General features: G+C 40.5%; 1 protein-coding gene across 1 annotated transcript; it reads left to right on the top strand.

Annotated features, from left to right (window-relative positions):
• smc5 (structural maintenance of chromosomes 5) lies at positions 1 to 24,667 on the top strand. The gene is made up of 24 exons (XM_084070439.1): positions 1 to 287; positions 1,451 to 1,592; positions 2,015 to 2,067; positions 2,479 to 2,641; positions 3,855 to 3,989; positions 4,337 to 4,477; positions 5,306 to 5,467; positions 8,150 to 8,221; positions 8,469 to 8,724; positions 9,919 to 10,073; positions 12,461 to 12,574; positions 13,365 to 13,459; positions 14,707 to 14,839; positions 15,157 to 15,330; positions 16,134 to 16,303; positions 16,917 to 17,040; positions 18,515 to 18,637; positions 18,969 to 19,097; positions 19,945 to 20,040; positions 20,375 to 20,479; positions 21,008 to 21,127; positions 22,175 to 22,354; positions 24,100 to 24,195; positions 24,312 to 24,667. The coding sequence occupies exons 1-24, from the start codon at positions 103 to 105 to the stop codon at positions 24,450 to 24,452; spliced, it is 3,264 nt and encodes a 1,087-aa protein (XP_083926565.1). The 5' UTR covers positions 1 to 102; the 3' UTR covers positions 24,453 to 24,667.
• Positions 24,668 to 25,138: the final 471 nt, after the last annotated feature.

Raw genomic sequence — 25,138 nt, 5'->3', positions numbered from 1 at the left:
CGCATGACAAACGAACCGTGTTGTCGCTGGAGGAAGACGCGGGACCAACACTGGCGCCAAGGAAGAAAGGAGAACTTTGGCTTCATATGAAAGACGTCAAACATGTCGGGTCCCACCAGAAAAAAGCGAAAAACCGACGATTCGGCCAATACTCATACTGATAATAATGCACCAAACAACCCAACAACAGCGGCCAGTGAACAAGAAGACGTGCGTCCTGGAGGAGGAACGTCAACGGACCAGTTCGTTGAAGGATCCATAGTTCGCATCACACTCCGCAACTTCCTGTAAGTTGACTTGACCACGGGCGGCTGTCAGCCTGTCAAATAAGTAACTAATTATCGTTAACCGCTGTTTAACTCCTAACACACTGACTGTGCAACACATACCAAGTGACGTTAACATGTCATGGTTAACTTGTCGTTAGTCAGAGAGTGGCACTGGTTACCACGCCACAGCTGCAGCAATCTGCAGGCTGCAGTTAGCTAGCCAGGTCAACTAGTAGTCAACTTTCCTCTAGTTGGCGTAGCAGGCAAGCAATCACTGTACATTTACAGAGCAACATGGACGTTTTTCAACGGATCCCTGGCTAATAAGCCTTATATGCCACACAACACATTATAATTGCCCTCTATAACTAAAATTAAAAACACTTTAAATATTTTATTTATTCCAGAAGTAGTTAATCTTTCACTCAATAGCGACAGCTCCCGACGCAAGTTGATGATGTAATTTGTCCATGTGTGGTTCAGCCTTATGGAATGCATGTGCTAATAAAAAGTATTTAAAATATTGCTTTGATGCCCATATTAACCGTAGGAAGTATTACGTTGGTTTTATTTTTATTGTAGACATAGCCACATAGCTAGCTAGTATATCTGTTGTCCATAGGAAATGGACTACAGTCACCTGTCAAATGCATAGGTGTGTCTGGTACAGTGTTTTTTCTGCCTAAGGCATGTAAAGAAATCTCAAGGCACACCCGTATTCATAGCAAAGATAGACTGACTGTCTTCTGGGAAAAGTGTGTGTGTGGGTGGAATGATAATACAAAATATTTTTAATTGTTTACATGTCTGCCTATAATATCATGAAAGTGAAAGTGGTTAAAATATATATTTTAACCACCAAAACAATGTTTTGTGTAATGAGTGCGCACAAAGTACTGATATATTAAATGAAAAAAATCTTTACTTTTTGCATAGTTGTATTATATATATTGCAGTAATAAAACATTGTTTGGGAACCACTGGGCTAATACCTATCAGATGATAAACAAATATTCTTTTGGAGAGTCCAAAAACAAATGTGAATAATATGGTGGCTGCTGGACAACGTTTCCCTCATATGTATATTTTCTGAAACTGCACACAGATCCAAGTTCCAGACCAAAGAGCAAATCGCTGTATTCATTGTTGTCAAAACTTTCTACTATCTTCTACTTTGACAGGACTTACGACTATGCTGTGATGTCACCAGGCCCTAATCTGAACATGCTTGTTGGGGCCAATGGTACTGGCAAGTCCAGTATTGTTTGTGCTATATGTCTGGGTCTGGCTGGTAAGACTACTGTCATGGGCAGAGGGGACAAGGTAAGCGTCATAATGAATTGTTGGTCTTGTAGTCGTACAGCTAAGACAGTATACATTTACACTGTTGCCGCTGAACTACATGTATTTACACACAGGGACATGAACACAGTAAAATCCTCTGTTCATTTAACTCTTAGTATGTAATGTCACTAAATTGATCCGTAAGGGTCCATTTGGTTTCATTTGTTATCCCTAAACTTCTTTGCCATTTTTTACTATTTCAAAACATTTTCAAATAGTTCAAATAGCCTCACAAGGTGTCGATGTAGATCGGCTAGTTGAACTATTTGAAAATGTTTTAAAAAATGGCAAATAAGTTGAGGGATAATGAGTAAGGCACCGGCGAAAATATTAGATATTCTGATATTGATGATAGACTCTAATTCTGATCATTAATAGTTCCTGTCGTTCTCTTCCTATAGGTTGGGCTCTATGTCAAGCGTGGATGCAATAAAGGTTCAATCAAGATTGAATTGTGAGTCATATGTTTGAGAACCATAACTATAGTAAACAATGCTTTTGCCTCAAATTGATACAAATGTTTGGGCCAGCAAAGTTTTTAAGACTTGTGTGTGACTTAACCAAATTAAACCTATATAGTTGACCTGTGTCCCCCAGGGCTCTATACTTGGTCTGCTCCTTTTCCCCCTCGACAATAAATATCTTTGCCACAATTGCCAAATTAGCCGATCTACATGCTCACAATGTGTTGTGAGTGCAATGGGTTATGAGCTTGTAGATCTGCTATTTTCGCTGAATCTTCGCTGAAAAAGGGACGATAAGGTTCATGTGATTAAACAATCTACTCCAGGTTTTTTATTTAATTTAACTTTGTTGGATTCCTTTATATTTCAGATCAAAGCTCAAAATGTCTTTATATTCTCAGGTACAAGAATGGTGGTAACCTGGTGATTAGCAGAGAAATCAGTGTAGAGAACAACATGTCAGTGTGGACACTGAATGGAAAGCATTCCAGCCAGAAGGCAGTGGAGGAAGAAGTCAGGGCTCTGCGCATTCAAGTCAGCAACCTCTGTCAGTTCCTACCTCAGGTCTGTACCACCATAGACCATGTATTGACCATGTATAGACCATGTATTTGTATACAGTTAAAAAGAAAACGTGATTTGATTAACGTTTCTATGGGCAAACAAATAAATAAAAATAAACGAACACCTAAGACAGTTTTTAAGATGCTCGATTCAGTATTTAGATATTTGATATTCAATGTATCAGACACAGCCCCTTCCTATACAAACCCATTGTAACTTCAAACTCCATTTTAACCATGATTGATTCATAAAGAACACCCGTCCTGGTTTCTGGTGATTTTAGAAAAAAAAAAATTAAAAGTTTACATTTTCCAAATCTTTTTCTTTTTTATAAATTTAAAAGTAATTGAAAAAACATGGCCCCTCACGTATTAGGAGGGCAGTATGAGTTACCAGAACCAAGAACAGGTGTTCTTGATGAATCTATTATAGTTAAAATGGAGTTTGAAGTTTCGTTTTTTATAGGAAGCGAACAGCCTTCTCCCTGGCTGTTGAACCAGGGAGAAGGCAATAGGGGCATTGGGCGGGCGCGCGGGCGGGGACTTCTTTCCTCTACAATAGAAGAGTTAGGACGTCACATTCTAATCCAGCCCGAATACCCAATCTCAGCACCGGCCTCAGTGGCGCACCTCGCTAATCATTGGACTACCGATCCACTACCTCTAGGAGTCTGGGTTCGACTCCCGCTTCGGACAATACTTTTTCAAACAACCGCGGACTATTTTTTTTCGCCGATAAAATAACGTTTTGGACCATGACGGAGGCGCGCCGACTCAGCAGACCTTGAGGCCGAGGAGTCTCGCCCGAGCGCCTCCAGGTGCGAGTGCCCGCGACGACCGGCCGATGGTCTGCTAGGCGACTAAGCGCCGTCCGAGTTATATACCGATAGGCACAGAATCGTAAATGATGTTGTGGGGACTGCGTTTGCCCCAACTGCCACACTCACTCACTGCACTAACTTAGCCCGCCAGCCCCGCCCCCTTTTGCCTTCAACAGCCAGGGAGAAGGCTGTTCGTGTATAGGAAGGGGCCGTGTCTGATGAAATAAATATCAAATATGTAAATACTGAACCAAGCAACTTAAACTGTCTGGGGTGTTCACAAAAGCCTGAGTAGACGATTAAACGATAGTTGATAGTTGACAATTAAACCTAGTTTCCTATATTGACCTTTTGAGACCTGTAATTTTTCTTGGGCTTGATTTGTCCCTACAGGAGAAAGTGGGTGAGTTTGCTAAAATGACCAAGATTGAGTTACTGGAGGCCACAGAAAAGTCAGTTGGACCACCGGAGATGTACCTGTATCACTGTGAGCTCAAGAACTTCCGCACCAAAGAACGAGACCTGGAGGTGAGTATGTGGCTTACACTGGCTAACACCTGTTTGTTTACCTGTCATTATGATTAGAGGGCTTTTTCTGGACAGAATAGTAGAGAGACAGTAAAGCAAGGAGTAGGAGAAATTAACACATTAATTGAAGCAGGGATATTACGATTATACTGTATGAATGAAGGCTACGCAATGGGAATCCCCTAGTGCTGTTTTTTTTATCAAAACAGTTTATTTTTCATTCTTCTATGAAAAATAAACTACTCCAGCTAATGCTATCCTATTTAACAAACGGTTAACAGTAACTGTAATAGTTCTCCTGTGAATACAGGGTTTTTCAATGTTGAGGGTGGTTTGTTGTGCATTAGAACGGACTTAAGGAGAAGGCCACCTTCCTGGAGAGGGCCAAGCAGAGGAACGAGAGGAACAAAGTCGACATGAACCGTTACTACGAGAAGAAAAAGCATCTGGCCTTGATCCAGACGCTTGAAAGGAAGAAAGTCTGGTTGGTGAGTGGTCCAGAAATAACATAAATTGCTTATTTCTTATTTCTTCTTTTTTGGGGCTTTTATGCCTTTATTGATAGGACAGGAAATGGGGAAGAGAGACACTGTCAGGCTGGATTACCAGCCTAGGTGTCCGTTGGACACCTAGGCTGTTACGCCAACCGTCCGGGCTGCGTATTTCTTCTGATAGAGAAACTATGAAAAATGAAAGTGCACTGTATCATCATAGCTTGTGTGTAACTCTGAATGCAAGCGGCAACAACTGCCGCATAGCTTCCGCTATGTTAATCAAATGAAAATCCCACAACAAATTACACTTGAATCCAGCTTTATATTTTTTTGTCATGTCCTACAAACTGAGGTAGCCTAGATGACGGATATATGGAAGCTGTGTGCTTAATGTAATATGACTATAGCAACAATGAATTAACATATTTCCTACAAGCATGTCCGGGTAGCCTACTCGGTAGAGCACTTGCCTTTGGACTCCATCCCCCAGGGTATTCACCTGTTTCCTAAGCTGTGTGTTTTCCACTTCCTGTCGATTTGATCCAATGAAATCCAATGAAATATATATCCGGCTATTTCTTCTCTTAAGGGGGTACCTGGCACAAAATCGTTTCAAATAGCAGTCACCAGCCAAAAATGGATTAGTTTGGGGGTCTTTGACATTGGGTCTTAGGGCCTTGACATGAAAATGTTTTAGAACCACTGCAGTACAGAATGTTCTGAAAAACTCCGGCACGCATGAGGTTTCCAGTGACGTTTCAGTGTACAAAAGTGTAGGTTATGTGTCGCGCTAACAGTGACTCGTTTCTCTGCAATTTTCAGGAATATAGTGCGATTCATACAGAGCTTGATGATGTGAAGAAGGAACGTGACGCGGCGAAGACTCAGTTTTCCAGCCTGAAGCAAACCCAGGCACCCATTCTGAAGAAAATCCAGACCATTGAAAAGCAGCTGAAGCCAGTTGAGGCCCAGTTACAGGCCAAGGTCAGTGGGGAGGGTAATTTGAACTAAAATCATAATGTTCTGTGAATGCCGCTTTTTCAATTTGGGTGATGAATAGTGGATGAGGGTCATCAAAATGTATGCGCATGTGTGGAGTTTAATGCTTAATTTTACATTGTTTTATGTTAGATAACTACTAGCTACGTAGGTATAACAGTGCTCTCAGTGCTAGAAATGTTCCACCTCAAAAACAAACTTTTACTCAACCAAATGCTATCAGACAGATACATTTTTGACAAAACAACTTCACAATTGTTCAGACTTGCAACTTTGTTTGCGCTCCCCGTGTTCCTTGTTTCTTCTGGGTACTCCAGTTTCCTCCCACACCAAAAGACATGCATGCTAGGTCCTGCCATTGCCCTTGACAAATGTACTGGCATTAAAACTGGAGTTGGTGGTCCCTGGGTGATACACTCCGGACTGCCCCTAAGTAGTTAGGATGGGTCAAATCAAATGCAGAGGACATATTTCTCCTAGAGGATAATAAAGTACTGTATTTATCTAAGCATAAAAAACAAATGACAGCAACATAGCTGATAAAACATACACTGCATGCCAGCTAGAAAAGGAGGGAGCAGACTGAAGTAATGTCACAGTAAATGAGAAAGATGCTTGGTAAGCTTTACTTTCATCTGTGCATTTTTGTTCTTATAAAGAATCTTATAAAGCTATATTTCTCTGTTAAACATTATCATATTGTCTTTATGTGGCGACTGATGCCCATTGCCCAGATTCCTGTGCAAGGTCCCTCCAGTAAATTCTGACAATTTCCAGAATTGGTTGTTATATTTGAATGCAGATGCATTATAGTTTTCCTTTTAAATAAACTGCCCACAAAAGGTTCGGAAACTGAACTTTGGTCGGTTTATTTCTCCCCTTCAATAATATCAATTGACAATTGGTATTGTGTTTTATATCATTTTTATTGTTGATTAGTCACCTTTACAACGAGGTATAATTTGTACAATTCGTGGAATGAGTAACACAGCTAAACATGTGGGTAGCGACTCCAAAAGATTAACCACGCTTGTTTTGAGCGACCTGCCAGCACACACTTGCTGAGAGGTGTGTGCCAGTGGCAACTGAGCATGGGTCTTGGAACTTTGTTGAGTTTGTTTATGCTCCAAGCAGCAACACTTCCCCCATGGAAAGATGCCACGTTTGTCCCTTCAAGATAAGGCCTGTGCAATAGGGCAAGTGAAGCTGGTGTTCCATTATGCAGATTACGCATTATTTGATGTCAGCCCTGGTGCAATTTGCAGGCAGGTGTGTGACTGGCACCTGAGCATGGGTCCTGCAACTTTGACATCTGTCTTTGGTACCGTTGCCTGTAAATCTATGAGAGAAAACCTATGGTTCCTCAGTGAAGCAAGGGTTCTTTTGACTTCACCAGTCTCACAGAACTTGGTCATAAGTTTGGAAATGGTACCAGGGCTGACACCAAATAATGTTGCCACTCTGCATAACGGAACACCAGCTTCCACTTGCCTATTGCACGGCCCTTATCATGGACATCAGGGACAAACGTGGCATCTTTCCATGGGGGCAGTGTTGCTGCTTGGAGCAGGTCGATCAAAACGAGAGCGATTACCAACAGAATCATATTGGGGAATTTTGTCAATTTTGCTACAATACCAATTGGTATTAAACGGGAGAAATAATCGACCCAAGTTAAGTTTCCGAACTTTTTGTGGGCAGTTTATATACTGCTGCAAATAACTTGTGGCATCTTTCATTTTGAGGATGAAATAATTTGAGGAAAGCAATGCACTTCTTGTGCAACAGTTACTCATGAATGGGCTAACCTTATTTAAATATCCTACTCTTGCACAGCAGAAAGAAAGTGTCTCATTGGCTATTTCAGTTGGATATCTTATAGTTCTGAAAAAAACAACACAATTTACTTACAATCTGTGTTTTTGATCTGAGTATTAAAAAAAAGAATGTAATTTTTTTTTTAAACATTTTTTTATTTTTAAAATTTCTTTTAACATTTATCAGGGATTAAAAAAATCCCTGATAAATGACTCGCTAGGCTAGATGATGATGTGATTTACTGTATATGCAATTGCAACGGTGAGTGAAAAAGTTGTCCGTAACCAGAAATATGCCTTCTATGTATGGGTTTTGAGCAGCTATGGAAAACTATGTTTCTGTGCTGTACTGTGTGCAACATCAACACAACTTGTTATTACTGGAGTTGAAGGTACTCTGGGAAGAATTTGCATCTATGACATGCAGAGACAATGAGGGTTTGAATTGAAAGAGCCCTGTTTTGTACTTCGTCGTATGATGGTGTGACCAGTGTTGCATGGCAAAAATAAGTGATCTACGTTCTGTGAGCTTGTCAAATTTTCGCTTATAATGGCATGCCCAAAATACAATGAGATGCCAGGTTGAAAGTGGTTAAGAAATGTAGAATGTAATGTGTTATTTTTTATTGTGTCCTCTTCTGATCATCGCATCAGCTGAAAAATGCAGTCTAAGGGCAGTCTAGTTCATTTAAGTTACGTTTTTACTAAAGGTTAACAAAAAACTGTGGTTGTTTTCAGACTTCTGTCTATCTGCTGTCGTAGTACATTCCTCTTAATATTCCCAGAGTTGGGTGTGGTGTTAAAATGCTGATCATGGTGACATATATCATAAACATGACATTTATTTCAGTCTGCCAGTATCAAAGAAGCTTCAAAGAAGTGCAAACAGAAGCAAGACCAGCTGGACCGAAAGCACAAAGAGGTGAGACTCTTGATAAATGTATACGTGTACAATGCATCGTATCGTCGAGGCTTCTGTATTTCACACACACACACACACACACACACACACACACACACACACACACACACACACACACACACACACACACACACACACACACACGCCAGTGAAAATGTGAATGGTAAATGGTCTGCATATAGCACCTTTTTTAGCCTTACCCGACCTTTAAAAGCACTTCACAATGTATTTCTCATATGTCCTTTAGATTGATGATATCAAGCAGTCCCTGAGGCTCAAGCAGACCGAGGAGGAAGACCGCCAGAAGCGACTCCGCAACACCAGACGATTGATTGACGACCTGAGGGGGGAGCTCGCGAACGTTGCTAACCAGCCAGACTTGGTTCCACAGATCGAAGCTGTCAACGCAGAGCTGAGGACTATCCAGGAGGATAGGGCCAACATCGAAGGAGAGAAGGATGGACTAAAAAGGAGGAGGGACAACATACAGGCAGAGATAAGAAGTGCGAAAGTCACGCACGCGCATCACTCTACCTTCACTCACCAACTGATTTGATTTTTATATATATATACATACATACATACACACATACATACATTATTACCAAAAACGCATACACCATTATTTTTTATTCAAAGTGCTATGTATATGTATACGTTGTGTTGCAGTACGACAGCATATGAAGAGAAGACACTGGAGCAGCTCGGACAATTAAAGCCTATTTTATTAAGTACACAACGTATTGACTGACGTTTAGATGCTACTGCATCTTCTGCAGAGTCATGAAATGTAATTTTATGACTAATGAAGATGCAGTAGCATCTTCCTCAGACGTAAGTCATTACTTTTTGTACTTAGTACCTTTAATAAAAGAAGCTTTCATTGTCTGAGCTGCTCCAGTGTCTTCTCTACATGATGCTGTACTGTATTTACAGATCCTTCTCCAAAAATGTGAATATCGTGGAAAAGTTCATTTTCTTATGTAATTTGATTCAAAAAGTGAAACTTTCATTATTCTAGATTCATTGCGCATTCAGTGAAATATAGGTTTTGAATATTTCACTGAATACGCAATGAATCTATTCTAGAATTAGGGGTGTGCCGATATATCGTCCCGAGATATATCGCGATACGTTTTCGTGACGATATGTATCGTTTTGGAAAACAAATATATCGTTTTGAAAAAAAAAAAATGCATGCAAACAGCCCCGAGGTGAAAAGGGTGACAACATGTTGTCTTTTTTTTCACCATCCGGAGAGGGCATGACCGCACACAAGGCAGCGTTGACGTCTCGGAGGTACCGACACTAGGGGGGGGGGGCGAGGATTTACGATTCTGTCATTCTGACGTAACTCGGATGGAGCTGAGTCGGCTGAAGGTGACTTCGCAACGTTCGGCACGGCAACTAGGTCGCCTAAGCTCGCTCGGCGGTGCCTCTCATGGCTCAAGTCCCCTTCAGACGGCATGCACGCCTCCTTTGGTGAAAACGACTGCACCTTTTTCAATCTGACTTGTTTTCCAATCATACTGAAGCATATATACTGCATGTAGTATCAGTGCTTAGGTATTGGGCAGTGTTGTGAATCAATCCCTCAACCCTGGCAGTGTTTGACCCATTCAGTTAGATTTTGCCTGGCAGAATCACTGATGTTGTCATTGATGTCAAATTGACAATGGACCTTATGTTTTCCACAGTGCTGTCAAAAAAACTGAAAGACATGAACAACATGCTGAGCGTCAAAGAAGAGAAGCTCAGGGGACGCCACAAGGACACACACAGCGGCATCCAGTGGCTCAGGCAGAACAAACAGATGTTCACTGGACATGTCCATGAGCCCATGATGCTTGTGGTAAGTCGAGACTTGGCGTATCAAATTGAAATTGTTCTTTTTGCAAACATCTATTTTCTCCACATCTCAAGGGGTTGGCACACACAGGTCTCCCTTCTGAGATTACCTTTGCCATTCCACAACCCCAGGTTTAAGGGGTAAAAAAACAGTTGTACAGTTACAATATCTGAAAAGCAGCAGATCATGTCATCTCATCCTTCATGCCACTCCTTTTCAGTTTTATCTACAATTGACTGTCAACTTGCATATCCCTAGTCACTAGGGATATGCAAGTTGACAGTCAATTGTAGATAAAAAAATCACACCCTGTGTGAAGGAAGCGGTGCCTTTGGGGCGGGCCTTAACTCATTTCAGTTCGTCCCTATTGGTGGTCTGAGTCCACTTACCAAATCTGTACTTGGTAGCATGCTGAAAACTGGAATGATGGCTGTTTAAAGGCCAGCCAATGGACAGACAGAGGGGGCGGGAGTTATAGCTGTTTAAAATCCCGTGCTCATCCCGTGCTTCCACGGACATCCCGTGCTCAAACGGGCGGACGGACATAACTTACGGGGGGGGGTCCCTGGAGCCTGCTTTGATAACTTCAGCAACTCATGCTCGTCCCTATTGGTGGTCTAAGTCCACATATCAAATTAGGACTTGGTGGCATGCTGCGAACTGGAGTTATAGCTGTTTGAAATCCCGTGCTATAAATGGGCGGACGGACATAACATCATTGGGGGTCCCTGGACCCCTCTTTGATAAGCAGTGGCACGTGTGGCCAAAGAGAGGAGAGATGGCATAGGCAATGTCCAAGGCCGTGTGTGTGTGTGTGTGTGTGTGTGTGTGTGTGTGTGTGTTTGTGTGTGTGTGTGTGTGTGTGCGTGTGCGTGTGTTTGTATGTGTTTCTTCTTTGCCGTCAGGCTCATACGGACGGACGGACGGGGACGGACATACGGACAAACGGACAAAGTCAAGTGTAGAGCGGTTGGCACCGCTAAAAACAAATTACTAATGACACTAGGGCCTAGTGTCATTAGTAATTTGGTGTCTTCCCACGACTAAAACTACAGTATTACTGTAGTTTCTGTTGTTTTTCTAAGGGATTTTCTTGTCCTACATTTTTTTTCTTTTTCTTGGAACTTTATTTTGCACCCAACTGATAATTACACCTTGTTACGTTATGTAATAATATCTATCTACTAGCCTACTCCATCATGCAGGTGTCGCTTGCCAAAAAATAACTGAATAAAGTCAGGAGGGCGTGAATAAACTGTTTGTGCGACTCTGTCGCACAGTATAAAGAAATTATATGTTTTGGGCTTTACATCTGATTGATTCAGCCTTAATATGCAAAACCTACAGCTTTTGTTTTGTTAATGTTAATTATATCATCATGAATGATGGCGCAAGGAAGTTTGATTACTTGCCTGCAATGTATGTGTGTTACCAACTTTCTGCAACTTTCCTCACTTTATCCATTGCAGACAGACAGTCACTGTGCTTGCTTGTATAATATCCACAACCCATACAAGTTCGGGTCCCTCTTTTATTATCGTCAATTGGGCCCGGCTTGGTTCAGATTCTATCACCTGGGGACCCCGGTTCTGTTATCATAACACCCAAGCAAACCAGACCCGTAGTTGGCTACTCAGCGCTGATTAGGAAAAACCCCAGCTGTGTAAAGCTTGATTTGTGCTTTGCCGTATGACAGTGTTGTTGCGTATCAAAAATAGCAGACATACAAGCTCACAACGCGGAACCTTGCGACGTGTTGTGAGCTTGTAGATCTGATATTTTCACCATTGTACGACTAACAGGCTGATCTATCAGATAACTGCAGCGCACTGCGCAGCAGCAGCAGGCTGTCGGGAGTTAAACCATTATGTTATGTTTTAATGGTTGTAAACTACGTATTGCAATCATGCAATGTTGTTTCTTTATCCAAATAATAATATTAATAATAGGCTTAAATGATAAAATAGCCTAATAACAGCAATCGGCCACGGTGGCAGGTGATCTTTTTAATTCATTTTGTTGTATTAATTAAAATTAAAATGTTATTGGTCAATGGCCGGTAAATAACGGCTAACGGAAACCCTGACGTTATTATACCTTTCAAGCCAGGAACACCTCTGTGTGTAGTTGTTGCATACAGTCTAGCAATATTCTTCTTCTTTAAAGTTGTTCAGAAAACTAGAATCAGCCTCAGGTCTAAATGTGTTAATGCATCCCAACACATTGAGGTTGTGTTTTCTCTTTTTGACCTTTCCCATTTTGAGAAAGAAACACCTCTTGTAACTTTCACAATACAGTGTTGTGATGGACTTTTCTAAGATTGCGTTGAATGCTCCCCTCTCTCTCTCTCTCTCTCTCTCTCTCTCTCTCTCTCTCTCTCTCTCTCTCAGATAAATGTGAAGGACCACCGCTTTGCCAAGTATGTTGAGACCCACATCTCCTTCAATGACCTGCGGGCCTTTGTTTTCCAGAGGAAAGATGACATGGAGAAGTTCAATAAAGAGGTCAGAATGCTAGAGATGTACAGTACGCTTGCTTGATAGTTCAAAGCTTCCCTGCTCCTGAATCCTATTCTCACATTCTGTTTATACACAATTAAAGGGCTTGTTTAATTCAATTAAATTTGATTAATAGTGCAAAATCACAACAAGTTGTCTCAAGACACATTACATGCAGAGCAGAGACCGAATTTGTCCCCCGTAAGCGACCATTTGGCGACCAGTGGTACAGGATGAAACCTTGGACAGAACCAGCCTCTGGGTTGGGCAGACATCTGTTTGTTTCCATTGTGGTCCAGTAGTTCTCCGATCATCTGGCAATGCGAGACAACATGCAGTTTTATATATCTTGAGCATTCATTTATTGTTATTTTGCCGTATAGCAGATATTTATTCTAAAATGCAAGAACCTTTTGCGTCTGACTTTTGTTTTTAAATACAAAATGAGGTCTTTTGCTGGTGTGTTGTGGCCGACTTTTATCTACATGTCGAGTCATCAATAGAAGAAACCTTTTGGAGCTTAATTAAGAAAAAGGAAAAGGGGAATGTTTGACCTTGTGACTCCACAGAATTTTAATGTCAATTAATGTCCTCACATATTGTGACTCTCTGCTCTACCTTTGTTCATTATTACCAACTGAGCTATTGCACATCATAGGAATAACAAGGAGCTCTCTTGTTTTCTATTTTGAATAGTGAAGTGACCTCAACTCGCATCTGTGGGAAAAAATGTTTTGACACAATCTCTCCAAATAAGATGTTAATATTCCATCCTTGTCTGTGTCCTGACCACCAGGTCCGTGACAGGATGAACTTAAAAGTGAACACCATCTCTGCGCCAGAAGAGTCATGTTCCAGCCGTCCTCCGTCTCAACCTCTTGAGTCCCTGAAGTGAGTGTCCACTTTGTCCTGTTCTATTCAGCAACATTGAAGAGAAAAAAACAATACAGCCACAATGTTGCTATCAAATGTTCTTTAACCACTTGAACCCTAGCATCCTTTTTTGGGGTGAACATCCGTCAAAAAAAGCAGATCCACAAGTTCACAACACGTCACTTGTAGATCTGCTACATTCGGCGAATATATTTAGTGTAAAGCGAAAACAGGAGACGGCTTAGTAGAGCCCTGGGGGACTCCGGTTCACTAAGTGTTACGTTTAAGTGGTTTAAAGGATCTACACCATGAATTTAAAAAATAATGATAATATTTAATATCATATTGTTTATGTCCCTCAAACGTTTTTCAAAAGGTTTGAGCCTAAATCAAGCCTCAGATATACTCATTCCGACTAACTTCTCTCTGGCTTATAAAGCACTTTCACCTGCAATACCACATTGTCCTGTTTGGCACGGGGCGCTATTGAGCCAGTTTGTATGCATGTTATCTCCTGGTTCTGTGTGGAAAAGTAAAAAAAAAAGAAAAAAAACGTTTGTTTTATTTTGCGGTTGGAACTGAAAAACGGGAGGTATTGTACCCTGACGTGACGTGACGTGACGTCAGGGTGCAAATCAGTTTGGCCTGTTTTGAGACCAATTTACAGAAAACCCCAGATTTGCTGTGAAAGCCTGAGTGTTCAAACTGGGGTATTTTTGGGGATAGAAGAGAGGTAGGGGAGACCAAAAACACACTAAAAAGAAGAAAAAGTTAAAATTCATGGTGTAGTCCCTTTAAGAAACATATATTTAGATGCCGGGTCAGGAGGTAAAGCGGCAGTCTTGGAATCGGAAGGTTCCTGCTTCGATCCTGGCCTCCTCCTGGCTGAGAGACAAATATCTGTCTCTCCACGGGTCTGCGGAGGACACATCGAATAATAAGCAGTATCGACTTTGATCAAAATTAACGACCCCCATTCTTAGTCTTAGTCCTGTTTGGTTCAGGGTTAGTAGCACCAGTATCAGCCAACAATATTTTTCTCAGAAAATTGCGTTTTCATGGACTGATGCATATCTACTTGGTATTCTTAATCTGTACATGTTTAGGGAGTTTGTATAATTTAGGTTCCTGGTAGGTGTTCAGGATGTTTTGGTTTGCTTTTCAATGGTTTTCTACTTTGTATTAACTGATGCAGTATTGGGTTGAAATCACTTTTCCCTCCTCTGGGAGGCAGTAATAAAGAAAAAATTCAAATCTGTCTACAGGCGCTTCGGTTTCTTCTCTTACCTGCGTGAGATGTTTGACGCCCCTGACGAGGTGATGAGTTACCTGTGTCAACAGTACAGGGTGCATGATGTCCCAGTGGGAGACAACAAAACCAAAACCATGATCAAAAAGGTCCGTTCCTCTTCCCCCTTTCTTGCATTAATGTATTTATTTGATTATGTTTAGTTTTTCAATGTCTTAATATATTTACCTGCATTATATCTGATAAATGCTTTGAGCATTTTGGAGTGTGAAATGGTGCTACTGTATATAAATAACGCTTGATTGAATTGGGGCAACAGAGAATGAATGAAATTTGGACACTGTATAACTGCTAATTGTTTAGGAGCAAGTTACCTTTCCTCACACATGTCATATGTATTACAGTGAGTTAGTCTGTTGAAAAAAATCCTGATCCCTTTGTTTACACCCGTGATTGTTGCTCACAGGTGATTGAGGAGCCCAACCTAAAGATACTGTACACAGTTGATGAGAGGTACCAAGTGAAGAGATCCTTCTATTCCAACAAGATCAGCACCAGTAACTCAGCCATCTACCCATCTCAGTACCTCAACATCACTGTGGATGCTGAGGAAAAAAGCAATGTGGAGAAGCAGCTTAAGGTGAGGGGAAATGGAAATATGAACCCAGGTGGATCTCTTGTAGAGCCATACTGATATATCAGTTGGGCCAATATATCAGCCTTTATTTGACTGTTTTGGCGACATCGGTATCAGCAACCACTGAGCAACTTGACATCCTTAATTTTTCCACAAGTGCTGGGTTGTCTTGTGACTTGGAAAACGCCAATAATGCCAGTAGGAGGCACTTAGTGACTGAGTGAACTGCTTTTGGTTCTCAAACTTTTGGGTCTCAGGGGCAGGCATCCCTATTAGGAATGGGTCAGAATAATTGAATATTTTAATAATCGTTATTAATTGAATTGTAGTAATAAAATGTAATTTTGGTCACTTTTACACATCCCTAATCCCTATGCATAATAGTATTTCACCCACCCTAAATTACCGTTCGCACCTATTTATGTCATCTTACATAAATGTGTATCTTTTCCCCCTGAGAATGAGATATGTTGCGTGGAAAGATTGAGAGAATATTGTTAGAATTGATTGTAAATAAATATATATGAACTTTGTACTTGATATATATACTTTATAAAATAATTGTATGCGTGACACTGGTACCTACTTTGGGAAACCCTGCTCTATAATACTGTGCATAATTTCATGAAATCATGCAAGACAATGAGAATGTTCCTTCCAGAATATGGATGCTGGGCTTCAAGTGGTTAATCGATTAGTTGACATACAGCCCTATTTTGTGGTTGAAAGTGATTCACTTATCTTTTTAGATTATATCCAAATAGTTGAAATGGCGATGATATTCTTGTTCCGTCTACGGTGGCCAGGCGTGTGAGGTGAATATAAAGGAGATCGATGAGGAGATGAAAACATTGCAGCAGCGAGCCTCCCAACTGGACCATCGCGATAACGAGTTACGAACAGAGAAGAAGCGCCTCTCTGACTTGAAGGGCAAAAAGAGACAACTGGAGCAAAAGATCAGTACCAAGGAGGACAGGTACACACACACACACACACACACACACACACACACACACACACACACACACACACACACACACACACACACACACACACACACACACACACACACACACACACACACACACACACACACACACACACACACACACACACACACACACACACACACACACACAAATTAGTGCATTTTTTAAAGGAATATTCAAACATTTTAACCCGTTCAATCCGGGAACGCATCTACAAATGTCTTCTAAATCCTAACTGGTTTCTGAAAAACGTATGTTGCTTTATCAGTGGTGCTCAAACTTTTTCATGTCAACCCCCAAAATGAAATGTATTTGGCCGCCGACCCCCATCTCAAAACATTTAGTTCAAGGGACCCCCAGAAGCAAAGATTTGAGTTACAAATGTTTGCTGTAATATCTGCTATTTATCCAAAGTATAAAATAATGGTTGTAGCTAAAATCTAAAATGACACAGATGCGTTCCTGTATTGAATGGCTTAACAGGCCTACACACACACACACACACACACACACACACACACACACCAAGGAGGACAGACATATAAAAGTCTCAATAGATGGAACGGGAAACAAAAAGTCCCCATTTCTTTGTGCTTATAGTCTGAAGCAGATGGAGCAGGGTGGCATAGACCTGGAGAAGGCTGAGGGAGAGATCAATGGCAAAATTGCAGCTGTCCATTCCCAGAAAGTGGCTATAGCCTCTGAGCTTGTTGCCCAGATGAAGGTATGGAATCATAATGGCTGATGCTACAGTACCAACTGACAGTTGTGTTAGACTTTGAACATAATAGTCAGTGTTAAGACTCTTATCCTGTGGTTATTGCTTTCTGTGTTCATGTCTTGAACAGACTTTATGATTTTCTTTTTATTCTCACTTTTCCATCTTATCTTGCATACTCCTTTTTTGTTTGATTGGTTTTCATCATGTTTATCTTCTCGGCCCTTCTCTACCACTTTGTTTTGTATTGTGACCCAAGTGTGAGCTGGGAGTAGGGATGTCATGGTATGAGATTTTGATGGTACGATTATAGTCTGAGGAAAAAATTATAATCCTTTCCTGGGTTGAAATTATCGATTTCAATAAAATAATAGATTCTCAAAAATGGAGGAAATAGAGCACCAAAGTCTGACATCACTGCCGGTAGAGGCTGCTATCCACCTGGGTCACTGAGTTTGTTTTTCTATTGAAATTCCCCATAGTGAAATCTTAGATTGCGTCGTATAAGAACTGTGTTCCAAAAATTAACATATCAGCTAGGCGATTTTACTCACATGGACATGACGCATCAGCTGAGCTGACGGTGAAAAAGTGCTAATTTATCCAAAGATTTTTCTTTTTTTTTATCCAAACACAGATTCATCAATTGTAACTCAACATCATAAACGAGTCAACGACACATACCTGACAGAATGAATTGGTTTTTTTTAGAACATGTGAAGACGTGATCTAAGATTTCTCTATGGGGATTTTCAACCGAAAGAATACTTCCGTGACCCAGGGGTAGGAGTGATGTGAGGACTTCGGTACTCTATAGCAGATCTACAAGCTCATAACTTGTCACGATGCAATGCATTGTGAACTCATTGATCGGCTTCTTTCGCACGACACTGTTGTACAACGAAGTACAAAATGGGGCTTAATTGGTTAATCAGACTTATAGATTTAGTGGATGATAAATAATCGATTAGATTTTTTTTGTGTTGATTCATTGATATATATATATATAAAAAAATATAAACTTGCTTCTCAATTATTAGAAGTAATAGAATAATCGTTAAGAAGGTAAATTGATAGTTGCAGCCCTACTGCACTGGGTGGCAGAAGAACTACAGGCAACTTTAAAGTATGAGGCTGCAGACCCCGAAGTGCAATGAATGAACATGATGGGAGTATCCCATCCAAACCATATTTGGATGTTAAACTTCCTTCATGTTTATGTTTGTGCGGCAGGCTACAGCTTATCATTAAGTGTAAACATAATGTCGGCACTGATGAAACCCTTGATGCACAATTCATGCTTGTGTACATGTAGGCACTGACGATAAAGCTTTGTGAGTAGCACTATGATACTCAGTGAGGATTTTATTGCTTCAATTGACTATCGGTATTGATTACATATCCACTGAAAAGGTTTTTGTTTTAATAGTCTGATGATAAGAATGCATACAATATTCTATCGTCTTTTCCATCTGTGTAGCTGAGAGCTTCACTGAGCATGGAGAAGGTGTACTTAGCTCTGGAGACGGTGGGGCTGAGTGCAGAGAAGGCCAAACTAGAGGAGGACCTTAGAGGCAGTGCGGCTGAACTCAGAGTTCTTGATGTAAGGGATATCTCACACACACACACACACACGCACACGCACACACGCACACACGCACACACACACACACACACACACACACACCATTAGTCTTGTGTAGTTTACTGATACATTTTTATTGGGAAATTTGGAAGAGTAGAGAGACTATCACCAACCACTTCAAATGTGCTAGTTGTGTTGTATTAGATCATACTCTCGCAGTAATAAGTAACTATAACTAGTTACTAATTTAAAGTAACTTGCCCAACACTGTAAATAACATACATCTATCTACACATTCACTTTGTTGCATGTTATGGTTTGTGCTCTAACTATTTGTCTACCTTTGTAGCAAGCATGCAGTCAACTGGACATAAGGAAGAAAGTGCTGACGGAGAACTTAAGAGCCCAGATGGGGAAATTCAGGGAAATATGTCCGGCCTTGACCGGTGGAGAGGATGCAATAAACAAAGTGTCCACTGTCAGTATTCAAGTTTTATTTTATTATTAAAGAAGTATTGATTTATAGTACTGAGAGAATGAGGAATTAGCATTTGTGAGATGGATGTGAAGGGAAAACAAGACTTCATCCCCTTACTGAGCTATTAATAGTATTAATGCATGTTCTGCAAATCTTCCCCCATTATTAAATAAAGTAAGCACTTGCAGATTAAAGCCTTGTTTATAATGTATAAGAGAAACAATGGCTCATAGTTCTGGGTACTTAGACTCAATACATTGGCTCACTGACAAGTTGACTGGCCATTGGCCAGTCAAAGCTGGGGGACATTAATCCATTAAGCATCTGTGTCATTTTATAGATTCCTTTGGGCTATTTTGAAAAGATAGCAGATCTACAAGCTCATAGCACGGCACCGAACACCACGCTACAAACTTGTAGATTGCTATTTTTTTCCTCACAGTTTTCTGAAAAACATGTTTCTATATCAGTGGTTCTCAAATGTTTTCATGTCAAGGAATATATATATTCAAAGATTTGCAAAAAAATAATAATCAAGATTTAAAAGAAAATTGCAGCTCTACAAGCTCGTATTTTTGAATAGCCAAAAAGTATAAAATAATGGTTACAGCTCAAAATCTAAAATGACATGGATGCGTTCCCAGATTGAATGGATTAATGATGCATGTAAGCCACTAGAAATTTGAGCCAAGTGGCTAACAGCCTGTGAGATGTTACAACTTGTACATGTGAGCCACAACATTTGGCTTACAGAGTGTGTGTCTTGTACAGTATAAATTAGGCATTTACTACATATAATCAGCTATATTTCTAAAATGTCACTCAGTCATGTTTTCTCTCTGTGCAGTCTCTTAACCATCTCCCCAATAATGTGGACACCATTGACTCCATGCTGAACGAGGAGAGGTCCAGGGCGGAGTGCTTCACTGGCCTCAATGAGAATGTAAGTCGATCTTCACTCAGTAAGACCAGTTCAATCTGAGATAATATTTTGTCATGGACCACAAGAACCCTAGTGTCCCTATTCTGGGGGTTGGGGTTTAAATGTCAGTGATTATAGGCCCTTTTATATGATGAGAGTAAAGAAATTGTGATTAAGTTGCAACGGTCTGTCACAATTTAGTTAATGGGACGCACTGTTGGAGTTCACATTAGTAACCTGAATGTTTCAAGTGAAATGTTTCAAGTGCTCCATCAAAGATGTGACCAGGGACCTGGAAAGAGCAGGAAAATATACAAAGTTTTTTACATTCCCAATCCTAACACTGTTTCCTTAGGTTGTTGAAGAATACAACAGGAGTGAGCAGGAAATCAAAAACCTTGAGAAAGACGTGGCCGAGAAGACCAGTCAACTGGATGTCTACAGAACGAGCATATCAGAGGTACGTTAATACTTTTCTAGTCTTGTGTAGCCAGATGATCAGAGATCTCTGATCTTGAACTCATCATTAGAGCCCTACCAATCTGGAAACCCATTTGGTAAAAAAAAAAAGGAAAACAATATTTTTTCCCCTTGCTTTTGCCTCTGGGGGCACCACCTCCTTTTTTGTGTAGAAACAGGAACTCGGTTTGGCTCCTCCCTTTTCTTAGTCCACTTCCTCCCGGCTGCTAAAACGAAAAATGTCACCTATAATAACATGACCAAAATAGGGATGCCATGTTGAAAGTGGTTAAAATAGTGACACATTGGCTGCATAATTGCCGATGCCCATGTCCTCAAAAAAGTAAAATAATAGCCGATATATTGGTATATCGTTCTGGCTCATCACATACCTAATAGAGCAGTCTGATTGGATAACGTGGCAAAAGAGCGCCTGCAGGGATACTATCATTGATACTATGAAGTGTTGCACATATCCTGAGTTTGTAATATGTCCGTCTATGTGTACATTTTTCTGGGTTTCTTGCAGGCTAAGGAGCGTTGGCTTAATCCCCTCAAGGCGCTGGTAGAAATAATCAATGAGAAGTTCAGTGACTTCTTCCGCTCCATGCAGTGTGTCGGTGAGGTTGACCTGCATTACGAGAATGAGGTATGGAGACACTGTGTTCTGAGCACATGACTCAGTGACAATAATGAACACCAACCTTTACCCTACACTACAAAATCCTGAGTGGCTGTTTAACTCTCAAGGGCCAGATTTACATACAGCCATGAAGAATAAACAGAAAAACTAAATCGGTGCTGCTGGAATTGATTAATTAACTGAACACAGAAACAATTTGGTGGGATGCAATGCAGTACACAAAATGTGAAACCTCTAAAAGATTCTGACCTAAAGTTTAACAATATTATAAAGTAATCAAGTGAATGGCCTATATTATAATAAGAAATGGTGTATGAGCTGACCCACTGCTCATCCAGAGACCCTTACAATGCTCTGAGAACGGCTTAATAAACAGGGTTCCCACGGTCATGAAATTCCTGGAAATATTTTGAAATTAGAAAAACAGTTTTCCAGGCCCTGGAAAAGGTTTGGAATTAATCAAATGTTTTGGAAAATGTTCAAAACTGTTAATTTTCAGGATTCAAATTCTAAAATGGCAAAAGTAGCAGATCTACAAGCTCGAAACGCGTCGCTTCGCGCCATGTTTCGAGCTTGTAGATCTGCTACTTTTGATGCTTTCAGTGTGACACTGTAGATGAGAGGTTTCTCCCCGACAGCAACGAAATACATTGTTTTTGTCAAACATTACGTGAAAGACAGGTAAAATGTGGTAAAATGCAGTGCTACTTGATACGTTGTTAGCTTGTAGATCTGTTCTTTTTGTCACGTGACACCTTCGCTCGAGTCCGTCTTGGGCCATTGATCTCACACTGGTTTAAGAGTCATTATTGCACTGTAGGATTTATATAGTCCTGGAAATGGGGTAAAATACTTTGGAAAAGTTATGGAAAAGTTTTGAAAATTCATTGTTAAAAATGTGTGGGAACCCTGAATAAATACATTTGCAAGAACTGACAATGACGTCATATAATGGCTTTTTCCTCAAATACAGAACATCCACATTTTAAATTCATAATAGGTGTGCAGGAATTAAATGTTTTTGTGCAATGATTGGCGTGTGGCCACTTGTAGGAAGAATACGACAAGTACGGGATCCGAATCCGGGTGAAGTTCCACAGCAGCACTCAGCTTCATGAGCTCACACCACACCACCAGAGTGGAGGGGAGCGCAGCGTGTCCACCATGCTCTACCTCATGGCTCTGCAGGAGCTCAACCGTTGCCCCTTCAGAGTGGTCGATGAGATCAACCAGGTAGTTAACCCCATTGAGACCCGAAGCCGATTCTACATGTCTCCTAAATCCCAACAGTTTTCTGAAAAACGTAATGTTTTCTGTATCAGTGGTGCTCAATCTTTTTCATGTCAAGGACCCCCAAAATGTATATGTATTTGGCCGCGGACCCCCATCAAAATATGTTGTTCCAGGGGCCCCCCAGAAGCAAAGATTTGAGTTAAAAATGTTCGCTTTAAAAGTATTTATATTCAAAGATGTGCACACATTTTCACGAATTTTCAAAAATAGCAGATCTACAAGCTCGTAGCGCGGCACTCGGTGCCGCGCTATGAGCTTGTATATCTGCTATTTTTGAATAGCCCAAAGTGTAAAATAATGCTTTTTAGCTCAAATAAAAAAATGACACAGTTCCAGGTCTTAAAGGGTTAAATCAGTGGTTCTCAAAAATGTTCACGTCAAGTTTTGTGCCAGGGACCCCTATAGGAGAAGATTTGTCAACATTATTTGAAAACGACCGATCTACAAGCTCGTAACATGTTGCATCATGACGCGTTGCAACCTTGTAGATTGGCTTTTTTTAAATGCTGAAAAATAAAATAGGGCTTAAGTGTTTAAACTGTTCCTCATTTTGCTGTGGATACCCTGGCACCATCGCAAGAACTCCTGGGGGGTCCCTGAATCCCACTTTGAGAACCAGCGGTTAAACACACTGCATATTCCTGCATGCATGTGCACATACACACAGTATACAGGCATGCATGTGCGTGTACACAGACACACATTCACTCATTCATTAAAAGGCAAATGAGCTGTTTGGTCTGGTGTGAGCTTTGCAAATCTTCCCCCTTTCCCTTTCAGGAAATGTGTTTTTTAGATTAGGTGTTGATTGTCCTGATGGTGGAATTATCTACAACATTAATAATTGATACAACTAGAAGGATTCTGCTCAGAGTGCATATCTTTGCCAACACTTTGCAAATGTCAAGCTATAAAGCCATTTCCACCTTAGATATGAGTGAATAATTTTGCCCTTGCCTGTGATTGTGACTTTGACCTTTCCAAACCAAAGGTTAATCAAGTCTTCGGCAAGCCTTTTAAATACCTATTTTCACCATCCACCTGGAACGTCCCGAAATACAAATGAATGTGGACCATCCTGAATTTATCAATCATCATTGATTAGAAAGATTGAATCATTATAAATCTGTTACCCTGTTCCATAGAAAGGTCCTAACCTTTCTTCTATAAGCACCTCTAGTATTTAGAAACATGCGTAGTGAAAGGCTGTTCCATAACATGGTAGCAATGTAAAAAGGAACGTCTAGCTACCTTGCTATTCAACTCGAGGCATTTTACAAGAACACACACTGGTCCTCGTAATATAGTTATGCTGAATATGGACTATTGTTATCTGCGAACACAAATATTGTGGCGCATACCCATTGATAATGTACTGAGATGCAGATGTAATGTGATGCAGCTGTTCTATGCTGATCTGTACTGGCAGCAGTCCTACCCTTCTCAATTAATCACTACAAACTATTTACTACAGCAATGTACAGAATGTGGGGGAAAAGTGACCACAAAACTCGACTATTTAGTTGATTATGAGGGGTTAGCGTTAGCCCTCAAACCTACACATGTAGATGGTCAAGATGCACATTTCATGCCCCTATTCACTCATCTACCCTCAGTTCAGAGCCAGTACAGAATCGTCTTGTTTATGTGGTTGACCAAGTGCCTCTTTTTGCTCTTCTAAACAGGGAATGGATCCCATAAACGAAAGACGTGTCTTTGATATTGTGGTCCGAACAGCATGTAAGCAGAGCACCTCCCAGTATTTCTTCATCACACCCAAAGTGAGTATTTGTATATCTTAATGAATGAAGTTTTGTGTGGGTGAGAGAGAAAAAGAGATGGACACAATTAGTTTTTTGTCTTTTCTGAAATATTCCCCACCATTGTTTGCTTTCAGCTCCTGCAGAACTTGCAGTATGGTGAGGAAATGGTGGTTTTGCTGGTCACCAATGGTCCAGATACACTGGTCTCCAACGAGTACGATGAACGGGCCTTCATCAGGCGGCGAGCGAGATTCGGAGCCAAACCAAAGGCCTGAAAACACTGGCCAAGTTATTTTACTGTTCTTACTGCCTTTTATGTTGGCTGGCATGTAGGGCAGCAACAAAGGATCTCCACTCTCCCTCCACTGTCGCTTTTATTGTATATAGGTTCTTTAATACAGTTGTATTTGTATTTTACAGTTTTATTGTTATTTTAGTAAGCTGTATTTTCTTTGTTGTTTGATTAAAATAAATGGTTCTAATTTCAGAATGGCTTTCAAATTATGATTGTTCAAACCTTCAATGCATCAGAATATCTAACCTATATCTATATATCTAACATATTGTAATTATCAAAGTCTTAACCGTTCCCGAAAATACACAGACATAGGATATCTATATTTTTCACTATCTCTTGGCTTCTAAGTTCTATGGTTCTATGGTTCCCTTTATGACCTGAGGCCGATTCTACAAATGCCTTCTAAATAAGAACTTTTAAGATTTTTCAAAAATGTAAAAAAAAATAGCAGATGTACAAGCTCGCAGCACAAAGTGACGCACTGTGAACTTGTATGTCTGCTATTTTTGAATAGCCAACGCTAAAATATAAAATGACAGATGATTTCCCGGTTTTTGAACTTTGTGTAAAAACCTTTGAAAATTGTCGTCATTAATGACATGTTCAAAGTAGCGACGCCAGCTTGAAAGTGGTCAGGACCAGTGGTGTTTTCTAGATTTTTTT

Source organism: Gymnoscopelus microlampas, assembly GCF_963454915.1.
Source record: "Gymnoscopelus microlampas genome assembly, chromosome: 10".
In the NCBI taxonomy this organism is placed as follows: Eukaryota; Metazoa; Chordata; class Actinopteri; order Myctophiformes; family Myctophidae; genus Gymnoscopelus; species Gymnoscopelus microlampas.
This window is presented reverse-complemented; position numbering and strand designations above follow the sequence as displayed.